Source organism: Heloderma suspectum, chromosome 4, assembly GCF_057233095.1.
Source record: "Heloderma suspectum isolate Gila_16-S chromosome 4, 16-S_ref, whole genome shotgun sequence".
NCBI classification, from domain to species: domain Eukaryota; kingdom Metazoa; phylum Chordata; class Lepidosauria; order Squamata; family Helodermatidae; genus Heloderma; species Heloderma suspectum.
In genome coordinates, this window is record NC_139461.1 from 306442486 (window position 1) to 306464510 (window position 22025).

The 22025-nt window shown below is 42.5% G+C and overlaps 1 protein-coding gene across 2 annotated transcripts in view; it reads right to left on the bottom strand.

Annotated features, from left to right (window-relative positions):
• The window catches only part of MYT1 (myelin transcription factor 1), a 100929-nt gene that overhangs the window by 60077 nt on the left and 18827 nt on the right, over window positions 1-22025 (bottom strand). Inside the window, exons 5-10 of one of the 2 annotated variants that reach the window (XM_084848420.1) lie at window positions 18510-19427; window positions 16687-16821; window positions 12076-12166; window positions 9641-9754; window positions 6149-6363; window positions 954-1078 (exon numbers count right to left, since the gene is read on the bottom strand). In XM_084848420.1, the coding sequence (XP_084704546.1) occupies window positions 954-1078; window positions 6149-6363; window positions 9641-9754; window positions 12076-12166; window positions 16687-16821; window positions 18510-19427 (1598 nt within the window). Of the gene's footprint in view, window positions 1-953; window positions 1160-6148; window positions 6364-9640; window positions 9755-12075; window positions 12167-16686; window positions 16822-18509; window positions 19428-22025 lie in introns of both variants that reach the window. The other variant, XM_084848421.1, reaches the window with a different exon arrangement.

Consider the following 22025-nt stretch of genomic DNA (forward strand, 5'->3'; position numbering starts at 1 on the left):
GACCCCCCCTCCCCAGACACACTAGAAGTACCTTGGGGCTGCGGGGGCAGGGGAGTTGAAATAAACCCTATTCCAGAAAACATATTCTCTTCTGGCAAAAGCCTGAATACTTTAACCTCCTAACTAGTTTACTAAAACCATGTTTTTGTTTTGTATCAGCATGATACTGAGGAAGAATGTCTAATTTATAGATTTATTTATTTTTTGGCCCAAAGGCTACAACCAAATTTGACATCTAAAGTCAAGCAAATATTACCCAACTTTCCATCTCCCCATGTCAACATGATTTATAGAGGCTGCAGCTGACATACCAACCAAAGTTGACTAAAAGCTCTCCGAGCCATTGATTGGGCATCTGTAAGTAGGGCTGGGTCTCAAAGCACCTGCAAGCTGCATGCCTGATCTTTAAGGGGGAATGCAATTAACACAACTTCTGAAGGGTGGGAACATGTGGAGGAGTGCCTCAGCCATAGATGGGGAGCCTAACCCCTTCAACAGTTATCCATATATTGGTAAGGTTCAAGTTTACTAGCGCATTACTAGCGCATTATATATGGGGTTACCTGTGAAAATGTACAGAAAATTCAGTTGATTCAAAATATGGCGGCCAGGTTATTAACTGGGAACTACCATGCTGAACACATTTCACTGGTGCTTAAAAATCTTCACTTCCTGTTTGCTTCTAGGTACATTTGAAAATGCAGTTCTTGTCCTATAACATCTAAATCACCTGGGAGCAGCCTTTCCCTGTATAAACCTCACATGTACTAAGATCACCAGTTGAAGCCAAGCTGCAGGCACCCACTCCCTTAGAGTTAGTTGGGTGGCTACCTGGGAAAGAGACATAGATGGACATGGCTATGGAAAACATGTTCATCTAGAAACCTGTGCTTACAAATACCCAAATTCTTCAACCCCGATACCCCAAATTTGGTGACCAATCTCATGCTCACCTTGCTGGGGAGATCTTGCTGCTTGGTGCTGAGATTCTCGGGCATTTCCCAACAGCGAGTGGAGAGGTTCAAAATGGCAGTGGCAGCCATATGCGCAGCTTCGGCATCATGGGAATAGTCGAAGCCTGTGGATGAAGACGAAGTGCTCTTCACGTAACTGCTGGAGGGACTGTGGCCCGGGGAAGAGGCCTTTGGAAAAGGTTTGGCTGTAAAAAGGGAGTAACACAGGTGGGGTGATGTATGATGGTTGCAAAAGGACTATTTGCAAGTAAATCAATCCAATGCAGTTGGCTTCAGCGCAGGAGCCCCATTTCAGATTTCAGTTAGACGTGAGGGTGTGGGTGGGAAAGGGATTCAGCAAGTTTCAAAGGCACAGTATTGACCACACTCAAGGTTAAATTGCAAATAAAAGCAGTATGCTTTTGGAGCAAAAACTACAGCCATGATATCAACAAAAGGCAATCTTGCAATACCCCTTTTATTTATTTTTTAACAAAAGGATCTGTCCCTTCAGCATGAATATCTTAACACACAGGCTGAATGGATTATATACACAGAGCAGTGGATGCTGTGTGCAGAAACAGTGAACTGGCCAGAGATGTAAGTACTCTCCAGTAACTCATGCCTTGGTAATCCAGGTTAGATGATTGTAATGTGTTGTATGCAGCACCGCCTTTGAGGACTGTTTGTAAAGTTCAACTGGCCCAGAATACAGCAGCCAGAATGTTAACTAGACATGGTGAACTGAGAATATCTTCACAGTGCGAAAAGATCTGCACTGCCTGCCCATTTGTTTCCATGTACAAGTCAAAGTGCTGGCTTTGGCGTATCCATTTGCCCATTTTCTAAGGTCATCTTCTGAGGCTGAGCTACGGATGCCCCACCTTCTGAGATGATGTGAGTGGTGCTCTGTCTGCAGAATTGCCATCCTAAATGCATTTGTTTGTCACCTATTCGTTCCGCCTCTTTTAAGTGTCAGTTCGGCATTTTTTTTCTCCCAGCTGTTTGTTGTTTGAAACTTTAATTTTTTGTTCATTTTAGTATTGCTTCTGCTTCTCTAATATTGATGTAGGTTTTATGTTTATAATGGTCTGCTTTGATTATTTTTATATTAGTGATTTATTTTATTTATTTATTTAAAACATTTATATCCCTCCCTGTATCATTAAGATCTCAGGGCGGCGTACAGATAAAATCAATTTAAACAGTATAAGACAATAAATAATTTAAACAGCTAAAAACATATTAAACCATGGACAAGCTAATACCAATTAAAGTCTAAAACAATAAAACAGTTAAAACAGTGTGCTACTTTAGGGAATTTATTTAGCCCTCAAAGGCTTTGGTAAAAAGCCATTTTTTTACTTGGTGCCAAAATTAGACCAATCAGGCCTCCAAGGGGAGAGCATTCCACAACCAGGGTGCAACAGCAGAGAAGGCCCTCTTCCATGTCCCACCATAGTGTATGTCTCGCACTGGTGGGAAGCAGAGGAGGTCCCCTCCAACAGATCTCAGTTGTCAGGCTGGCGTATATAGAGAGCCGCTTTATGTACTTGTTTAAAGTAGAAAAGCAGGATCTTTAAAAAATAGGTACATAGGAAGGGCCATAGCTCAGTGCTGAAGCACGTGCTTTGCATGCAGAAGGTCCTAGGTTCAAGCCCCAGCATCTCCAGCTAGGGCAGGGAAAACTGCCTGAAACCCTGGAGAGCCGCTGCCAGACAGTGTCAACAACACTGGGCTGGATGGACCAATGCTCTGACTCAGTATAAGGGAGCCTGAGCTTCCTATGTTCCCAGACAGACAGACAGACATGCGGCCTGAAACATATTATTGAGGTGAGAGACACCTCTAAACAGTGCTTCTGTGCAACACCTATAATTCTAGCAAGCTACTACAATAAACATGTGAACTAAGCTTAGCCAAGTCGACTCAGGAGACTTTAATTAGGGCCTTTGATTAAAGTTTTTTGGCATTCCAAATTCCCCCTCCAAAGGCTCTTGAGTAAACTTGGCAATTATGGCGTAATAGGGTAGGCTGTCTCATAGATGAACAAACGACAAGAAGTAAAGAGCAGAGTAGGGGCATCTCTACACCAGCCTAAAATCCTGCATTTAAAATGGGGCTTTCTGCTTCTGTTTTAAATGCAGGATCGCCACTGACTCCCTTTACATGTGTTTCCTCCCCCCCCTTCCCCCTCCTTCTCTGAGTCTTCCATCATCTTTCATTGATCTCGCTCCTCTTCTTGCCACTTCAACTCTTTTCAGGGAGGAAACTGAAGCGGAACACAACGGGGTCATTTGATAGCTCATTATCTGCCATCTATTTAAAAATGGAACAAAGGGCATTTAGTGCAGGAGATGCCCTGGAGGGTCATGGCAGGGTCATGGCGTCATGTAAAGAGCCCACAAACTTCTGTAAAGGAGCAATCTCAATTGCAGGATAAAACCTCAGTGTGAAGGAGCCCTAGGAATAAATGGGCAGTTTTCACAATGCAGGATTGAACAGTTTGTGGACTGTTGTGTTTGTGGACAACACCAAATTGTTTAGGATGATGATTACTAATCTATAAGAGGGCCTATCCTATTATGCCATAATTGCTAAGTTTATTCAGGAACCTTTGGAGGGGGAATTTGGAATGCCAAAAACCTTTAACCAAAGTCCCTCATTAAAGTCTTCTGAGTAGTCCCAAATGGACTATGAAAACTAATCTGGGTGAACAGGCAGCAAAATGGCAATTGAGCTCAATGTAAGTAAATGTAAAGTAATCCATGCTGGGGCAAAAATATTCTTTCACATGTACATTGAAGGTTTGAACTGGCTTTGACTAACCAGGAAAGAAATATTCTTGGGGATATGATGGGCAGTTCAATGAAAAGACTGCCATCCACATACAAATTTATGGTCTAGGAATGTTGTGTGCAGTTGTCCATCTCAAAAGGATATCATAGAACTGGAAAAGGTTCAGAAAAAGGCAACCAAAATGATCTGGAGGTTGGATTACCTTCCCTATGAGGAAAAGGCTACATTGTTTGAAGTTTGTTAGTTTAGAAAAAAAGCAAGAAATGGGGGCATGATAGAGGTTAAAGAATTATGCATGGTGTGGAGAATATGGATAGAGAGGTGTTTTTCTCCCACATAATACTAGAACTCAGAGTCATTGAATAAAATTAATCCACAGTAGATTCAGGACAGACAAAAGACTGTGCTTCTTCACACAATACAGAATAAGTTCATGGAATTTGTTGCCACAAGATGTGACAAACACTGGCTTATATTTAAAAGAGATTAGACAAATTCATGGAGGAGAGTTCTGTCATATTAGCCAGGAGGGCTCTATGGAACCTCCATGCCACTGAATACCAGCTGGTCGGGAGCAGTGGGAGAGGGGTATTGCCCCCATGCCCTACCTGTGGGCTTACTGGAGGGAGGCAACTAATTGCCCACTGAGGGAAGTAGAATGTTGGACTAAATGGACCTTTTGGCCTAATCCAGCAAAGCTCTTATGTTCTTAACCTATGAAATTCCCCTATAAAATGAAAGTGGGGAAGGAGCTGGGCTGTTGGACAGAGAGAGAGAGAAATTTATGAGCAGGTCTACTGAGGTGAAAGGTCTACCCACTAAACCGAGTGCACCATCAAGTTCCCAGAACACTACCATCTTCTCCATTAAAACTGTGTTGCTGCTGCATGCCTCTAAGGAATTCAAAAGTGGGGTGGGCGTGGGGAGATGAAACCCTCACCTCTTTGTTCTTTTTTTCCTTCCTTATTCACTAAAATATGTTTAGCAGGGAAGGAAATGTGTATGTTTCCAATCATATTTGCTTTGCGGGAACAACATACACCCCTCCCTGACAAAAAGACTTTGATTCTCCCCCAGTAGAACAATTGCTCAAAGATGCACATAAATACCTCTATAAAACCACTCTCCGACATTCCATCCTGTTCTAGCATGGCCAAGAAACAGAACTCAGGATAGTTACATGTGTGATTCTCATGAAAGAATTATCATTCTCATGAAAGAACTATCATTCGCCACACCAACTATCTATTCTCATGATAGAACTATCATGATTCTTCATGATAGTTACATGTGTGATTCTCAAAAGCTAGGGTCCATGGGATCACTAGAAGCAGGAAGAAAGTTTGCCCTTACAAATGTTTCAATCAAATATGGTGGTGGCGTTGGTGGTTGTGGGGACAGATTGGGGGCGAATTTAAAGCAGAGAAACTGTGGGCAGGGAAAAGGTTAAGCACTTCCTTTCTGCCAGCTCTCCATACTGAACATCATCTCTCCTACAAGCTGCATCTTCAGGGCAAAAAAGCTGTCAGGGGAAATTACACATGTTTGCAGCGAACAGCTAATCCATACTAGAATTTAGGGTTGCCCAATGAAACTGATGGGAGCTTTAGGGTAGATAAAAGAAAGTACTACTGTACACAGCATTTCATTAGCTGATGGTACAATGCCACAAGATATGCTGATGATCAACAGCTTAGCTTTTCTTTTTTAAAAAATGGTTAGACAAGTGCATGGAGAATTGATCTATCAATGACTACTAGCCATGGCAGCGAAATGGGATCACCAGGTTCAGAAGCAGTAGTATACCTCTGAATGCCAAATGTTTGGCATAAGCAATGGGAAAGGATAGTTACTCTGCTTGTGCACCTTCCAGAAGCTTCCGGTGGACCCAGTGCTGGATCCAGGTTTTGGAGGGCCCTTGGGCAAGACACCCCCAATAGGCCCCCTCCCTCACTGAGTCTACTTTCTCACTGTCATTGTCACCAGCTGCAAGTGCTTCTTGTCTTTCTCAAAATTGCTCCCACTTGCTTGCTTGAAAGGCAGAGACTGAATGAACAAGTAAGCAATGGAATCTGCTGCTCCTCCTTCTCACCATCACCATTATGTGGGCCTAAGCAAGAGGCAGGTGAATAAGCAGATTGCAATTGTGGAGAAGAGAAGAAGGTCCAGAGGGCTCTTGCTGGTAGGTTCCTGCTGGGGTGTGAGCCCTCGGCAGGTTCCCAACCATGCCTAGCCTTGATGCTAGCCCCAGGTAGACCACTATTGGAAACAGGAACTTGGATCAGCTGGACATTTGATCTGATCTAGTATGGTAATACTTATGCAACAACAATCAGAAACAACAACACACCCTTCAGGGCATTCCAAACTACTGTCCATGACCAGCCCCAACTTACATTTAAAGGCTTTAGGTGAGGTTTCGTTAGTCTGAATCTTTGGGGCAAGCATGCGTTTGCCAAAAACCTGAGCATCAAAACTTGCATAATCGAAGGTGACCTTGGAGTACTTCTCCAGCTCCTTGGCCAAGTTGGCCCTTGGCGTGGTGGGAACCATATTGGGCCTGTAGCTCCCGTACTGAGGCACCTCCAGTTGCTTCACAAAGCACATAGGCCTGAGGAGGATGAGAAAAATAAAAGATTGACACTTTTGCAAAACATTTCCATTCTGGATAAAATCAATGTTGTGGGAAAGCTTCTTTGGCAGGATTTACTGTTAGGGGAGGTTTATTAATCTTTTGAAAGACAAAAACATGAGTTACTAATTTTGAATTATTTTGTTACAAGCAAAATAACGTCTTGAAAAGAAATGCAGCAGAAACTACAGGTAATATTCCTTTGAGTTCATGTTCAAATTCACCGTTATTGAATTAGAATTCCACAATTTGAATACAGAGAGTCTGGAGTGTGATATCTGTAGGGAAAGCACGTGGTAAGATTTAGAGATGGAAGATAAAGTATAAATATGTGCTTTGGGAAAATATAATAGATTAATAATTGTAACATATTATATAGTCAAATTGTTTTTTTAGATATAGCATAGTGGCTAAGGGACTAGCAGCACAATCCTACGCATGTGATCTCCGAAGTAAGTCTTATTGAGTTCAATGGGACTTACTCTCAGGTAAGTGTGTACATGATTGCAGTCTGAGTTATAAATTGGGAAGTCACTGGTTTAAATCTTGCCTCTGCTCTGAACTCACTAGGGTGGACTTAGGCAAGGCACTCTTAGGGGATTTCTACATCAGCCTAAAATCCTGCATTTAAAATGGGGCTTTCCACTTCCATCTTAAATGCAGGATCACAACTGATTCCCTTTACATGCGCTTCCTTCTCTGTAGATGGCCATTCCCATAGCATTATGTTTCCGTGAAGAGGCATTACACATGCTCCAGGTTCAGCGATACTTGCTCCTGGATTCCTGCCCCTTTCCTTCCCCTTGTACATTACTGGTGGATGGGGACTGACACACGGACAGCCCCCCCCCCACTGATCTCCCTGGGCCCTGCCTCCCTCTTCAATGCTTTTGGCCAGTCCCTGCTGCTCAGCCCCTCCGCTGCTCCTCCGCTCTGCCGCCCCCCCTTGCTGCCGCTCTGCCATTCTGCTGCTTGGTTTTGAACAGGCAGGCTGAAAATGGTAAGGAGCCAAAATGGCACAGGAGTGGGAAGGCTGAACGCCCCTCATGACCATGCCCCCAACAACCATACTCAGCGCTTCAGTCACGCTAGGGGAGAAATACACGCTCCATTTGCGCATATCTGGAAAAATAACCCATTTTTTCCATTTGAGGAAAACATGGGATAGGTGGGAGGAAATAGTGGAATAATGACTGGATGATTTCAACGTCATGTAATAGACCCGCACAATTCAGTGAGTGAGCAACTATGAATGCGCAATAAAGTTGAGGTGTAGAGATCCCCTTAGTTTAATTCCCCCTATTTGCAGTAGGGGGGATAACAATACTGATTTACTTTACAGGTTGTTGTACAGGTTGTTACAACTAGATAATGCATGTGAAGCACTTTGAAGACTTGAAAATGCTATACAAATGTTAATAATTCTTGTCATTATGAAATGTGTGAAATAGGGTGTAACGTGTATTGCATGCTTTATTATACTATACATTATGTAAATATAAAACCCTTTTTAAAATAATTCACAATCTGGAAAACACCATTTTGAGTTCTCAGGCCACATTTTGAAACAATCATATATATTTATTTTTAACAATATTTGTAACCACCCAGAAACAGACAGATAAGTCAAGTATTAACATAAACAAGTATAATTGCACCTTATTGTGTGAATTGTAAGAAATTCCCGTCTTAGTTTCTGTTCATGCACTGCTAACCTGGCCACTCTGTAGGTGGCATATTTCACGTGGTCAGATAGTAAACAGACTGTTTTAGAATGAGCACTGCAGTTGTTATCCATATTAACAAACTTTCAAGACACTTCTTTCTAGGGAATTTTGAAATATAATCCTTAGCATCTGCCCAGTGCCAGAGTTCTGATCCAATTCATCTCCCACCCCATGATTGCTTTTTAGAGAAATGTAAAGAAACAGCAGATCTAATTATGAATCTTCAGTGTGTCATTGAGCTTGTCCCTCAGAAACCATTGTGGGACAGGTAGTTACAAAGTCAATGGCCCAGTCTGGATGTAACAATCACAATTCCTCGGTTAACTCAGGAATTTCCAGGATGAGTGGAGTCTGTGAGTTGTGCTCTTGTCGCTTTTAATCAATGGATAACATGGATAACAACACACCATGGGCAGTTGTTGGGTTAACTCTGGGTTATTAATTAAAAATGGAAGTGGTGAGTGATGTGCTCGCTCCCACATACCCTTACCAATTCCTGGGTTAAACAGCCCAGGAACTGAGCATTACATGTGAACCAGGTCAATGAATATAAACTGCAGCAGCTTGAGAAGAACAATTACCACTGTGTAATGGAGGGAGCGGGTAAGAATAAGGGGTGAGTTATTCTACAAGAGTCCCTATTTTCATCTACAGGATTTTGGAGGAAATGCTGTGGTAATTGTCTCACGTCCTGCCACTGACTGTAGAGTGGATTTCACCGACGGGTTTCAAATTGAGAACCAGGTGCCTGAAAATGGTTTTCTAATCTCATAGAGCACATAACCGAATTGTGCCCCCAAATGATGGGAGGGTGAACCTTCCCACTCCTTCTAGTTGATATTAATGCATGGATTCTAATTTTCAATGGTGAGTTTGACAACATAACCAAGGAGTGAGAGTTATTCCAGATTATTCCATGGAAGAGGTTTGATTTTATATATGCATGCATTCTCAAATATATATTGGAGGCAGCTGTTTATAGTCTGGCAGACACAATCTGTAGCTGGCTGATGATGGGGGTAGCAAAGAGTAAGCACGTTAAACTGTCTGATCGTTAATCACGGCCAAGTTCCACTCCTGAAAGTCACACAGTCTAAGAATCAAAAGGGCATAGGGGGATGTGTTAACAGAACAGAAAGTGAAAAATTGCATTGTGACTTTCTGCCCCCCTCCTTATAATGTCAATATAATCACTGTAATTCTTTGGCAGTTTGCACTGCAATGTAATCAGTATGGGGGCTGCTTGGTGGCGGTGTACTGTTTAAAATCCTTTAGCCTGTAGTCTCAGCATTAATTCATTGTCTTACATGCCCCGACTAGGAACATCAATTAAACTGTTACTGGGTTGGGTATTTTTTGTTTTTTGTTTGCATTTCACAGTACGAAAAGCATCAGCAAGAACAAGATATGCTGGTCCTTGCATAACTGGTGGCTAGCTGTTCTTTCACAGATATTATGTTATTGTGAGGGAAGGGAAGAGCAGGGAGAAAAACCCAGCGCTTTAGAATCTGTTTGCCAGGCTCAATTACCTGAGTATCCGATCAGAATTTGAGTTATTCTTTGAAGGGTCACCGGTCGTGGGCTGCTGCTTCTCATGAGATTTGGCTAGTTTTTCGGCAGCTGCAATGGGGCAGCCAGATAAGCTGTTGCAAGGAGGGAAGGAAGGAGTGGCAAAATGGAGTAAGAAAGGAAGACGGTAAACAAGAAAGAAAGAAAGAAAGAAAGAAAGAAAGATTATTACAATATTAATAAGCATTGAGTGTTTAAAGTACTTCATATATACTAGCTGGCTGTGCCCTATGCCCTATATGCCCTAAGCTAGTTTGCTGCCCTCAGGTATGGTGGGGGAAGCTGTCCTATCACCAGGAGTGAAGTAAGATTCAAATGCCAGTCCAGGTGCTTCTATACATGGAATGTTGAGGTGTATGTGTTTGGTTCTACATGAGGCATTTGTTATACGCTTGTCATTTCCTACTCATGGTTGTTTATAGGTTCTTTAGGCAATGTTGTGAGCCTCCAGTTTCGCTTCTATTTGTAAATAGCACTTTCTGCAAGTTTTTTTTTATTTTTTTAGAGCAGGTATTATTTCTGATGGCGAATGAAAGTGTGATTTCCTCTTGTGCATAAGCACTATTCTGCTATACCACAGTGCCACCTAGAGGTTATGTAGCAGAAAAGCAGGAAAGGAAATGCTCCTTGTGTAGTGCTCAGAGAGGAAGAATACAAATAGAGAAGAAAATAAAAATAAAGAGAGAGGAAAATAAAAATAAAGTGAGTCATCAGTCCTTGGACTACTTTGCTGTCAGTATGGCAGGGGAAAAGGAGAAGGGGACGGCAGAGGATAAGATGGCTAGATAGCATCACCGATGCAACGAATATGAACTTGAGCACGCTCCGGGAGACAGCGCAGGACAGGAAGGCCTGGCGTGCTATGGTCCATGGGGTCACGAAGAGTCGGACACGACTGAACGACTGAACAACAACAACAATGGTAGGGGCCATGTCTGACATGCACATTAGTTAGGTGGTGGTGGGAGGCATCAGATGATCCTGTTCAGGAATATAAACTCTCTGAATTCCCACCACATCCTTACTAATTATCAAAGGTGGAAGTATGGTCAGAGTACACAACATGAGGAGTGACCCTCATTCAAATCACCTTCGTTAGCCACTTTGATTAACCATGGTTTTCTTCTCCAGGAATGCATAAAGAGGGGAGCCCGGGGGTGGGTGTTGGGGGGAATCAAGCATCCCCCCTGAGACAAGTAAATTGCTCCCCATCCCTTTTTTGAATCCCTAAACACTTTTCACAAGCTCACCTGTCTCCAGATATGCCCTTCTATGGCCTCCCCAATATTATTTTCTGGTGCTGCCAGTGTGAACAAGCCTTGTGCATTCTTCCCTCCCCTTCTTCCTCTCCTTCTCTTTCCTGTGCCAGAGGAGGAGTTTGGAAGCATCACTTCCAATTTTAAACTAACCACAGTTCCCCATGGTGGTGGTGATGATAATTTATTTCATTTCTATACTGCCCCCTAGCTGAGGCTCTCTGGGCGGTTTATGAAGATTAAAAACATTAAATATTAAATTACAGTAAAACATTAAAAATACAGTATACAAAGACCATTTACATAAAACACACAAACAGTATACACAAAGACAACATATATCTAAAAAAAACACTGAGCAATCAGCCATAACCATAAGACAAATCCAGGACTGATTAAAAACTCACCATATGCTGCCAAGTGCCTGAGAAAAGAGATAGGCCTTAACTTGGCGCCGATACGATAACAATGTTTACAGGAGGGCCTCGTCAGGGAGATCATTCCACAGTTGGGGGGCCACCACTGAGAAGGCCCTCTCTCTCGTTGCCGCCTTCCGAGTCTCCCTCGGAGGAGGCACCTGGAGGAGGACTTTGGATGCTGAACATAGAGTATGGGTAGGTTCATGTCAGGAGAGGCACTCTGTCATGATATTTAAACTCAGAGAATTGTCGTTTGTTTAAACTATGGTGTCAGAGCAAGTCAGGTTCTGAAATCATGGTTTGATCCTGCCTGTTCTTACTATCATAATTTAAACTAGCCACAGTTCCCCAAGTTTGGATGTCACTGAGAATTGTGGTTTGTGCAAAAGATGGAAGCGAAAGCTTTCCATCCCCTCATGGGCACTAGAGAGGTGTTTCATGTAGCCCAAACCCATAGTTTCCTGTTACATCTCTGAACTGTGCCACAGTCTGTTTCCAGCCTTCCCCCCCTCCCTTTCTCTGCCCTAATTCTGTTACCATCCTGGTAAGCTGGCAATCTGTGAAAAACCTACAGCTTATCCAGCCCAGTTTATTAATAAGATAGAAGAGATTTGACATTATATGGAACCCAGGACCTTGATCGATTCTGATATCCTGAACAGTTTTAAAATCAGCTCTAGAAAACCTGAACTCTTGCTATGGATGCAGAGAACCACATACCTTCGGTGGGTGTTGCGGTTGCTGTTCACGTGGCCCTGTCCGGTGCACCCGGGCGTTGGGCATTTTAATACATTCTCGTGCATGGCCAAGACTTTATAGTGAAGATGGAAAGGAGAAAAATGGTAAAAAAGCAACAGCAAGCTTAAAGACAGCAAAGAGAGAACAAATACTTCATCAGGTCTCAGTGCCATGGGTTTCCTGGCAACAGCATAACAAGGACCTGCTGGGATCTGGAAGTCTCAACTTAGCATATGTGATAGAACCTTGCAGTCTTTCCCAGTTCTGTCTGGCATAAACTTCCAGTCCAATTGGCTGGGAGCCTGACACAAACATCCCAAGCAGGTGTAGCATGGTGGTTAAGAATATGAGCTGTGAGCCAGGAATCCCCTAACTTAAGTTTTGTTTCAGCTTTCCCTGTGCTCCCTAGCTGGGCTGAGGCAATGGTTTGAAAGTGCTGGAAGCTCAGCAGATTCAGCTGGGAGCATTATCTGGATAGGGGACCTCCTGGGAACCACATGTAAGCTGCTCTGATCCCCTTGTAGGAAGAGTGAGTACAAATGTTTCCTTTTAAAAAAGATGTTTTTAAAAGTATTTTTTCTTGGCACTTCATTACAGTTCTCCTGCCTATCTCTTTCAGGTATTTTTAAGTGATTGGAATTGTATTTGCTTTCATCCATAGTCTCTGATTCTTTTGTTTAAAAAAGATTTTAATCTTACTGTTCCTGCAGTGATGACCTTAAAAGCAAAGAAAATAATTTATTTTACAGTTCCTTGGAAAGTACATGGCTTGTGTTATTATTATGTTTTTAAAAACACACATCACACATGACAGAAAATAACTGATGTCCCGTTGTCTCATCCCCCCACCCCCATGTCTGCAGCCTTCGAAATGAACTGATACGGCGGGTTGTTTTTCTTTGCTTTATTATCATAAGCACACACAGCGTTTCCTGTGATACAGTTATAAAATAAATGATTTTAAAGCCACAAGTACTAAATATTTATCCTTTGGGGAGAAACTAGTATATGAAACTTTTAATGCCACTTTATACTTCCTTATTAATGCTTGAAAAAGATGTAAAAAGTTGACTGCTCAAATTCCTTTGAATTTTGCCACAGCCTCTCCATCTATCTGCCGCCCCACTGCTTACACATACATTGAGTTAAACTGAAATATCTACTTCCTCTTCTTAACATTTCATGGAAATCACTATGGACTGATTCATCCCAGGCAAGACTGAATACTTCCTAACTCTACTTTACTTTGTGCCTTAAAATAATAATAATGGTGAACCAAGTTATTATTATAAGATGAATAATTATTGAGTACATTTCTGTCATTATATTATAATTATTATTATAATTATTATTAATTTAAATAGCACCATTCGTGTACATGATGCTTTACAAAGAGCAGGTATGACAGGTCCTTACCCCAGGGTCTTACATTCTAAAATACATATAGGGAAACAATAGAGGAAGTAGGAAATGGATGCATGGGTAATCACAGTAATCTGTGATTATTTCAATTGCTATTCAACAATGACTATTATATTATTGTCATTGTTGATCTTTGTAAGATGCTCTAGGAGCCTTTTCGGCTAAAGAGAGGGGTATAAATAAACAAATAAATAAATAATATCCCACCTTTCTTCTATCATGGAAGTCAAGACAACTTACATGTTACTTCTGGGTGATCTCCTAAACAGACACTCATCAGCCCCAGACCGCTTAGCAACAGCAAGGCGACTACATCATGTGCCCCCGGACCATGGGCTATGTCAGGAGAATTGCCTATAAAATCTAGGACCATAAGTCACTTTAAAGTTCCACTGATTCCAGTGGGAGAGAGTTAACCACACACTTAAGTCCTGCATTTCCACAAGCCAGTAATATGATCCCCATATTACAGAGGTGTGTGTGTGTGTGTGTTTGTGTGTGTGAGAGAGAGAGAGAGAGAGAGAGAGAGAGAAATAAGGCCAACCAATGAGTTGCAAGCTGAAGGGAAAAACCAGGGTCATCTTAGCTTACAGCTCAGTCTCTTAACCAATATGCTTCTGTTGCTAGTACACCAGAGTCTAGTGTAAAGTAATGGGCACCCATGATGGAAAGTGATGCAGAAATCATTGTAATGCATGCTCTGTTCAGGCATTGTACCTCAACAGAGCGAACATGTGAGGACAGGGAAGTTCTAGTGCTGCTCCTGTCCTTCGTGCATTCATCACCCTCCATGGAAGAGACGAGTCTCCTGTTTCTCTCCACTCAAGCCAGAACACTGATGGCAATTTAAATGGAGGGAGTTTATTGTTTAACAGAAGGAATTGCCCCTTTATATAAATCCCTGGTTTAAATCAACTATCCTGTTTTGAAATTCATATATTTCCTGACCAAATATACATACTAACTGGATGGTTTGACAGTTAAACTTCAAATATGTTTGAGTTGCAACTAAATATAACTTTTTGTGCAACCTACAAACATAATCCAAAACCTTTGGTCAGACAGCTCACATACCTTTGCATTGCAAAATTATATTTACTTAGAGAAAAGAGCCAGATTTTTGTTTGGTTCTCTTGGCATACATGCAAGGATATTAAGCAAGATTCGATGGGACTTATTTGCAAGTAAGCATGCACACAAATGGCCTATAAGTATTCAGAACATTAAAGAACCAAGGGATGGTTGTTAATTACTGGACAAAACAACATTTTCTCCATGAGGTGAAAAGTAAATATCCATGCTGTTTTGTTGGTAGAGGCATAAATATTCATAATTTGACAATTAGACATAAGAACATGAGAAGAGTCATGCTGGATCAGACCAAAGGCTTATCTAGTACAGAATTCTGATCCCACAGTGGCAAACCAAATGCCTCTGGGAACTCCACAAGCAGGACATGAGTGTAATAACACATTGTAGAGATTAGGGAGTGGGAAACAGGGTACAAGATCATCCACATGGGCTCAGTGGGCGATCCTACTGAGATAAAGGATGGCATCCAGTGATTTTCATTCTGTCAGTCATCCTTACAACAACTGCAGGATAGGTCAGTATAATCATCTCTTTACTGCAGAAGGGGTGAGTGTGTCTGAAACTGAGAGAATAGTAGCTTGCCTCAGGCAACCTAGTGAGATGAGAGCTACACGGGTTCTAAGCTCAGTTTTAGCCACTGCACTACACAAGCTGTAAAGAAGCAGCTCATGCAGAAATCTGTGTACACCTTGGAGTATTATAGAGCAATGGCAAATGTCCAATGAGGAAAATCTATGTTGACCTTCAGGCCACATCACACATGACACAGAGGCAAACCTGGGCTTGGCATCAAGGGTGTATTCATAGAATCATAGAATAGCAGGGTTGGAAGGGGCCTACAAGGCCATCGAGTCCAACCCCCAAGAAGGGGTTTCAACAAGGAGCTTGTTGAACAAGACAAGGAGCTTATTCAACAAGGAGCTGCAGCCAATCACACCTTCTTCCCTGTTCACACTGTACATTTTTAGGTTTACACCTGAGACATTTCTCGTGCATCTCTAAAAAGAAAAATGTAATGTGTGAAGGGGCCCTTAATCTGAGGCCTTGCTGCTACTGCACATGGCCTCATATATTCCTTCTCACCTTTTTCTCCTGACAAATGAATCTGTCATATATGGAAGCAGACCACAGGTCCATCCAGTCTCCTTCGACTGACAGTGGCTCTCCAAGGCGCTGGTCTCTTTGTTGCTACATGAGATCCTTTCAATTGGAGATGCCAGTGATTGAGTCTGGAACCTTCTTAGTGCAAAGCACCTTATCTCCTCCTAAGCTATGGGCCCGCCCTGGTTGGCTCAGCTGCTACCTGACCATTTTATTTCCTTCTCCACTCTCACCTTTGCTGTACCTGGAACACACCACTTCCATTTGCACTAGAGTTGCTGTTATCTACTAATCAATTCATTAATTTATTAAATTTCTATAATGTCTAATACTCAAAGCTCGCTGGGCAGTTCACAAAATAAGAACATACGAAGAGCCATGCTGGATCAGACCAAGGGTCCATCTTGTCCAGCGTTCTTTTCGCATAGTGGCCAACCAGCTGCCCACAGGAAACCCGCAAGTAGGACATGAGTGCAACAGCACCCTCCCACCCATGTTCCCCAGCAACTGGTGTACATAGGCATACTGCCTCTGACACTGGAGGTGGCAAATAGCCATCAGGACTAGGAGCCATTGATATCCTTGATAGAACTAAAACTGTGACATAGAAAAAGAAAACATAGTATAAACACCTCAAAAAAAAAAAAAAAGCTACAGAATAAAACCAAAGTAAAATCAGCATCAGAACTAAGATCTAAAAAGCACAAACACCATTTTTTACAACTGAAGGACTAAAAACCCTGGGAGAATAAAAAGGTCTTCAGTTGGTGTTAAAAAGTCCACAATGCAGGCATCAGGTGAACCTCTCTGGGGATAGAACACCACAGCTGGGTTGCCACCATGGAAAAGGTCCTCTCCTGTGATGAAAAAGGCCCTCTTCCTTTGACGAACTCTTTATTTCATAAAAGTAGCAGTAGCTGCTGCAGCAGCATCGATCAGACCAGTTCTGTTGTGTGAATAGCTCAAAGGCACACTTACTTTCAGGAGGGATCCTGTCTTTGTGCGGGCAGCCAGACAAACTGCGATGGTGAGGATACAGTCCTGTGACATGACCTGTGCCATCACAACCAGGAGTTGGGCATTTGATCTCACGCTTCTCAGGTCTTGAAGGATCTAAGAAATGAGTGGAGAAGAGGATTTAGGAAGAAGATTATGTGTTAAATGTCCCTGAGAAATTAAAGTAGTTTTATTAGAATTCTTGTTGTTTCCCTGGAAATTCTTCGCATGGATAATCTGAGAAAGAGCCTCCAACGTTGGTTTGCATTTTGCTTTAAGTAACATCTCAGTGGCAACTCTACTAAGGGCTGATGGAGAGGATGTAGAGGAACGTGTACACCTGTTCCGATGTAGAGGAACAGGATATGTACATTTGCTCTAAAAGAATATGGAAAGAGCAAACTGATGGTGCAAATACCTCTGGGAATTATACTTAGTTCTTTAGACATTGTTGCCTGTCCTGTCCCTAGAACTCAGGGTAGGTTGAAGCGCTTACACAGATGACATTTACTACATCTTGATTCTATGGATCAGCTGCAATTATGCAAGTAGCAGCATTATCTATTCCTATGGGCAATCTTATGGGCATAAAAGCAAAAAACTTAAGAATTGCCTTGGTGTATTAGCCCAAATAATGATCTTATCCAGAACTCTGTCTTCAGCAGTGACCAGCCAGATGCCCCTGATAAGCAAAGTATGATTGAGGGAAACCGGCTGCATTAGGAATGGGAGAGTCAGGGATGCATGAGCATTAAGTTTCTCAGAGTTCCAACTCGAAGCTTGGTCAGCTTCATTCCCATTTCCAATTGCGAGCTGTTTTTGTAACAGGAAAAGCGTGCATTTGGGTACACATTTTTTAAAAAAGTGCACAGCCAAAAGTGTACTTTCTCCCCATTGACTAAAGCATAAAAATGCGTATTATTTCCCCCCACCCCCAAATGCACATTTTTAAAATGCACATTTTTCTAAAGTACATGTTTTGTGAACATGATCGCAAGCTTGAGAATGTGAGAGCTGTCCCCACAAAATGCAGTCATGTGTTTTGGTGTTAAACAAATGGGAACAAAATTCCTGTGTGTATGTTCCTATCCTCTGTTTGGAGCTCTTGCCTCGAGACAGGGCAGCTCCCTTTTGCAGCTGCTTGGTTATTTCTTGAGACTCAAATCCTTTCATAAAGTCATCTGTGCTAAAGTCCACAGCCACAGTTTGTGGCAATGAATTAAAGAGATTAATTAGTACATTATGAAAAAGTGCTTCCTTTTTGTTTGTCCTGAACCTGCCAAACTGTTTCATCGAGTGAATGGCCCCATTGAAAGTCTGAGAGGGTTCTCTCTCTCTCTCTGTCTCTCTCTCTCCATTGTATATCACTGGGGTGGGAGCTGCGGGGAAATTCAACAATAAACAGATTCTGAACGTTCTGTTTCTACTACTCTATCAGTCATAGGGTCACACATGAGAGCCCAGATGTCAGTGCAAACCAGCAACAAATGACAGTTGCAGGATACAATCCCAGACTCAGCATTGGTGCAGAAAAAACACTGACATGGCTGCTGCAGTGGTTACCCCAGCAGGGCACAGTGGTGCTAGGAGAGAGCATTCGCATCATACTCTTAAGGGCAAGGAGGCAGTGGGATCATCCTATCAGTGTTTTGCATTTAATGGAGCCATTCAGGACAGAATAATCTTGCACCAGTCTTTATTGAAAGCAGTGGGCTGGAGGCAGGGAGAGCCTAGATCAATAGGGTTGGAGCTCCATGGCCCGACCAAGCTCACTTCCTTTGCCACTGGAAGGGAAAGGCCCTCACCTTTGCTGTAGTAGCTCTTTCTGATGGAGTCCAGGCCTTTGTTTTGCTTCTCCTCAGCCTGGAAATGTTTTACGTGCTCCTCTGTCAGCTGCTGGCCAGGCTCCCTCACAACCTTTACTTGTTCAGCTTTCAGCGCAATGGCCTGTTCCAAGAGCCCCAAGTTCCCCCGGGTCATCATGTCATACATCTCAGATTCATCAGTCACAGTGGATTTCTGGGAGTGGGAATCATCATCCTTGTCATCATCTGATCTCACCTCCACAATAACTGAATACTCAGGCTTGGGGCTGATCATCGGTCCTTCACAGTGGGTTTTTGGGGACTCCTGAGATGTGTGAGGAGCTTCTTCACAGATCACTTTGGTCGTTGTCTCCTCCTCTTCCTCCTCCTCCTCCTCCTCTTCCTCCTCTTCTTCCTCCTCCTCCTCCTCGTACTCTTCTTCTTCCTCCTCCTCCTCCTCCTCCTCTTCATTCTCCTCCTCCTCCTCCTCTTCCTCCTCACCTTTTTGCAATTTGCAAGATTCCTCATAGCTCACCTCATCATCCCGATGTTCCAGGCATAAGTCACTGCTGCGCTCACTGGTGACCTCGATGACTTCCTCTGCATCCTCCGTCTGGATGATGATCTCCTTTTCACATTCCTCCTCAACTGCCTCCTCCTCCTCCTCCTCTTCCTCCTCTTCCTCCTCCTCCTCTGCTTCTCCATGTGGCAAGTGCCCAACATTTTCCCCAGCACTGGAGACTTGTCCTTCACTTTCAGACACCTGCCCCTTGGCCGCAAGAGTTCCTTCCGCTATTTGGCCTAGATGTAAAAGAGAGTTGGCAATTATTTCTTGATAGCTGTTGTAGCTGGCCTTGAGATGGCCTGGTGCAAAAGTGCCCATACTTTGCCCATAATGTGGGTTTCTGGGGTTCTGCCCTGTAAGTGGGAAAGAAAGAGGGGAGGGGAACCACAGAAGCTTGTGAATTAGCCCATTTTAAAGGTTTAATTGAAACCCATGTCTTGCTGTTGTATTTCTGATGTGGCCATATTTATAGCATTTGGCAATGGCAGGTAAACAGGCAGTTTTCTATCCTAAAATTGCTCCCTCTGATGAGATGAATGTCAACATCTGACATTTATTTTTCCCAGGATGCTGCCTGAAGTAATCAACTAGACACTTGTGTGCTTTGTCTTGTGCCTCTCTGGACCAATATTTATGTGCAGAAAACATCACACAGAAGGTCGATGCCAATGAAGATATACATCATTACCTACATTTACATGGAGAGAGCAGTGAGTCTGGGGTCCTCAAGCCAAACAACTGTCTTTGGTTGTTGCCAAGAATGCTTTCTTCTCAGTGCCAACAAGCTTTGGGGTGAATTGGTAACCACTGTGGTTAAAGGATTTCCATTGATAGCGAGAGATGAAGTGCTAATGGACTGGTTCTGTCTTGAAGGCACATTGCATTGGTAGTGTAACTAAGGGCAAGCAAAAGGCCTGCCTGCCCCAGGTACAATGTAGATAGGTACGAACTGGGCAGCAAAGGTCTTACAAACTCCTTATTTATTTGTTTGTTTACTGTATTTCTATAAAAAAGGGGTGGTCAACTTGTAGCCTACAACTCCCATCAGCCCTAGCCACCATAGCCAATGGGGAGGAATGATGGGAGTTGTAAGCCAGAACATCAGGAAGCGCCGTAAGTTGTCTACCCTGATATAAAACCCTGCAATACCATTATACTCTGGATGGCACACATAAAAGTAAAATATAATCTATAAATACGGTGCCATAAAATCACGGTTTGCAGCATAAAATACTTTTTCCTGACAGAAAGAGGAATAAAAAGAGTCAAATAAAAAGTACACAACTCATAAACGGTAGTTAAAAGCACTAAAACGCCATACTTATTAAAATCACAGTGTTTTTTTTTTTTAAAGTCTTCACCTGGTGTCAAAATGACATTAAAGAAAGCACCAGGTGAGTGTCTGTGGGCAGGGCATTCCACAAAGGAGGTGCCAACACCATGAATGTCCCCTCCCTAGTAACTACCCACCTCACCCCTTTTGGTGGAGGCACTTGGAGTAGGGTGTCTGGAGAGGACCTCAAGGTTTGGGTAGGGAAAAGATGACCTTTCAATTTTCGTGGTCCCAAGCCATTAAGAGCTTTAAAGGTTAAAATCAAGACTTAGAATTGGATTTGGAAACATACTGGGGGCCAGTGTAGCTGATAAAGCACAGGGATAATATGATTGAATTGACCAGTTCCAGTTAGCAGTCTTACAGCCCTATTTTGGACCAAACATTGTTAGTAATTACAATTAAATTAAGTTAAATTATACAGTATTGAATGACCTCAAGGAACATCTCCCCCTATACCGACCTGTGAGGGACAGTATGCAAAATGTGTTCCTGACATTCCAAAATCCAGATTTCCTGCTAGAATTAAAACAGATTGGAACAAGGGGATACTAGAATATCAGAACACATGGGAAACAGACATGAGGGATCCATGTGCTTTCCCACTGCTTCTTGCATATTTTTTTCTTTCCACAAATAAATCTGTTAAGGAGGGAAAAATGGAATAGCTGTGCAATGCTTTCTGAGTCATTCATCTGGAAGCTCCCCATGTAGTTTTGGAAGAATCCAGAATTCATTAGATATTGCGGTGTTTTTTGCCTGATTGTTTTGGTTCAACACTGTATATTGCACACTCTGGCCTGGTTCGCACTTATTTATTTATTTAAAAATTCTTGGCCGCCTTTCAGGGCAGAAGCCCTGCCAAGGCGGCTCACAGCAATGAAATACATAAAAACAGTTAAAATATTAAATGCGATAAAAACATAAACACAATAAAATAACAAATAAAAGTAACAATAAAAGCCGACAATAAAACCAACAACAGCAAAAACAGTAGTCATATCAAGAGAAGATCACAGTAAAATTATACGCTTTGAAGGCCTTATTTAAAGCCTGCAATGACAGAGCTTGGCAGACCTCCGATGGCAACTTGTTCCAAAGGTGTGGGGCCAGGTAACGACACTCAGAGTATGGGTTGACTCTAGGTTGTTGCTGAATTATGGGTTGTCATTCCATCTGAACCTTGCATTATGGTTTAACTATGGGTTGTTAACCATGAACAACCCAGGAAAACAACCCAGGGGTTTCTTTTTGGTTGGGTTGTGAACTCTGGGTTGTTCATGATTAACAACCCAGAGTTAAACCATAATGAAGGGTTCACACTTAAATACAACCCACGATTCAACAACAACCCACGATTCAATGACAACCCATACTCAACCCATACTCTGGGTTGTTTTTAAATGCAAACCAGGTCTCTCTCTCCTAATGGATCATTTTGTTCTTTAATCCTAAATCCTTCTCCAGAGACTATATCTGATCATATGTGGAGCCAGGGCCTGTCAAATATATCTTTGTAAACAGGAGAATTTCGGTTGAAGATTTATACTCATATATATATACTTCCAGGGAAAATCCAGAAAGCGCAGAGATGGAGGAAAAAAAGAGAAATGTTTGG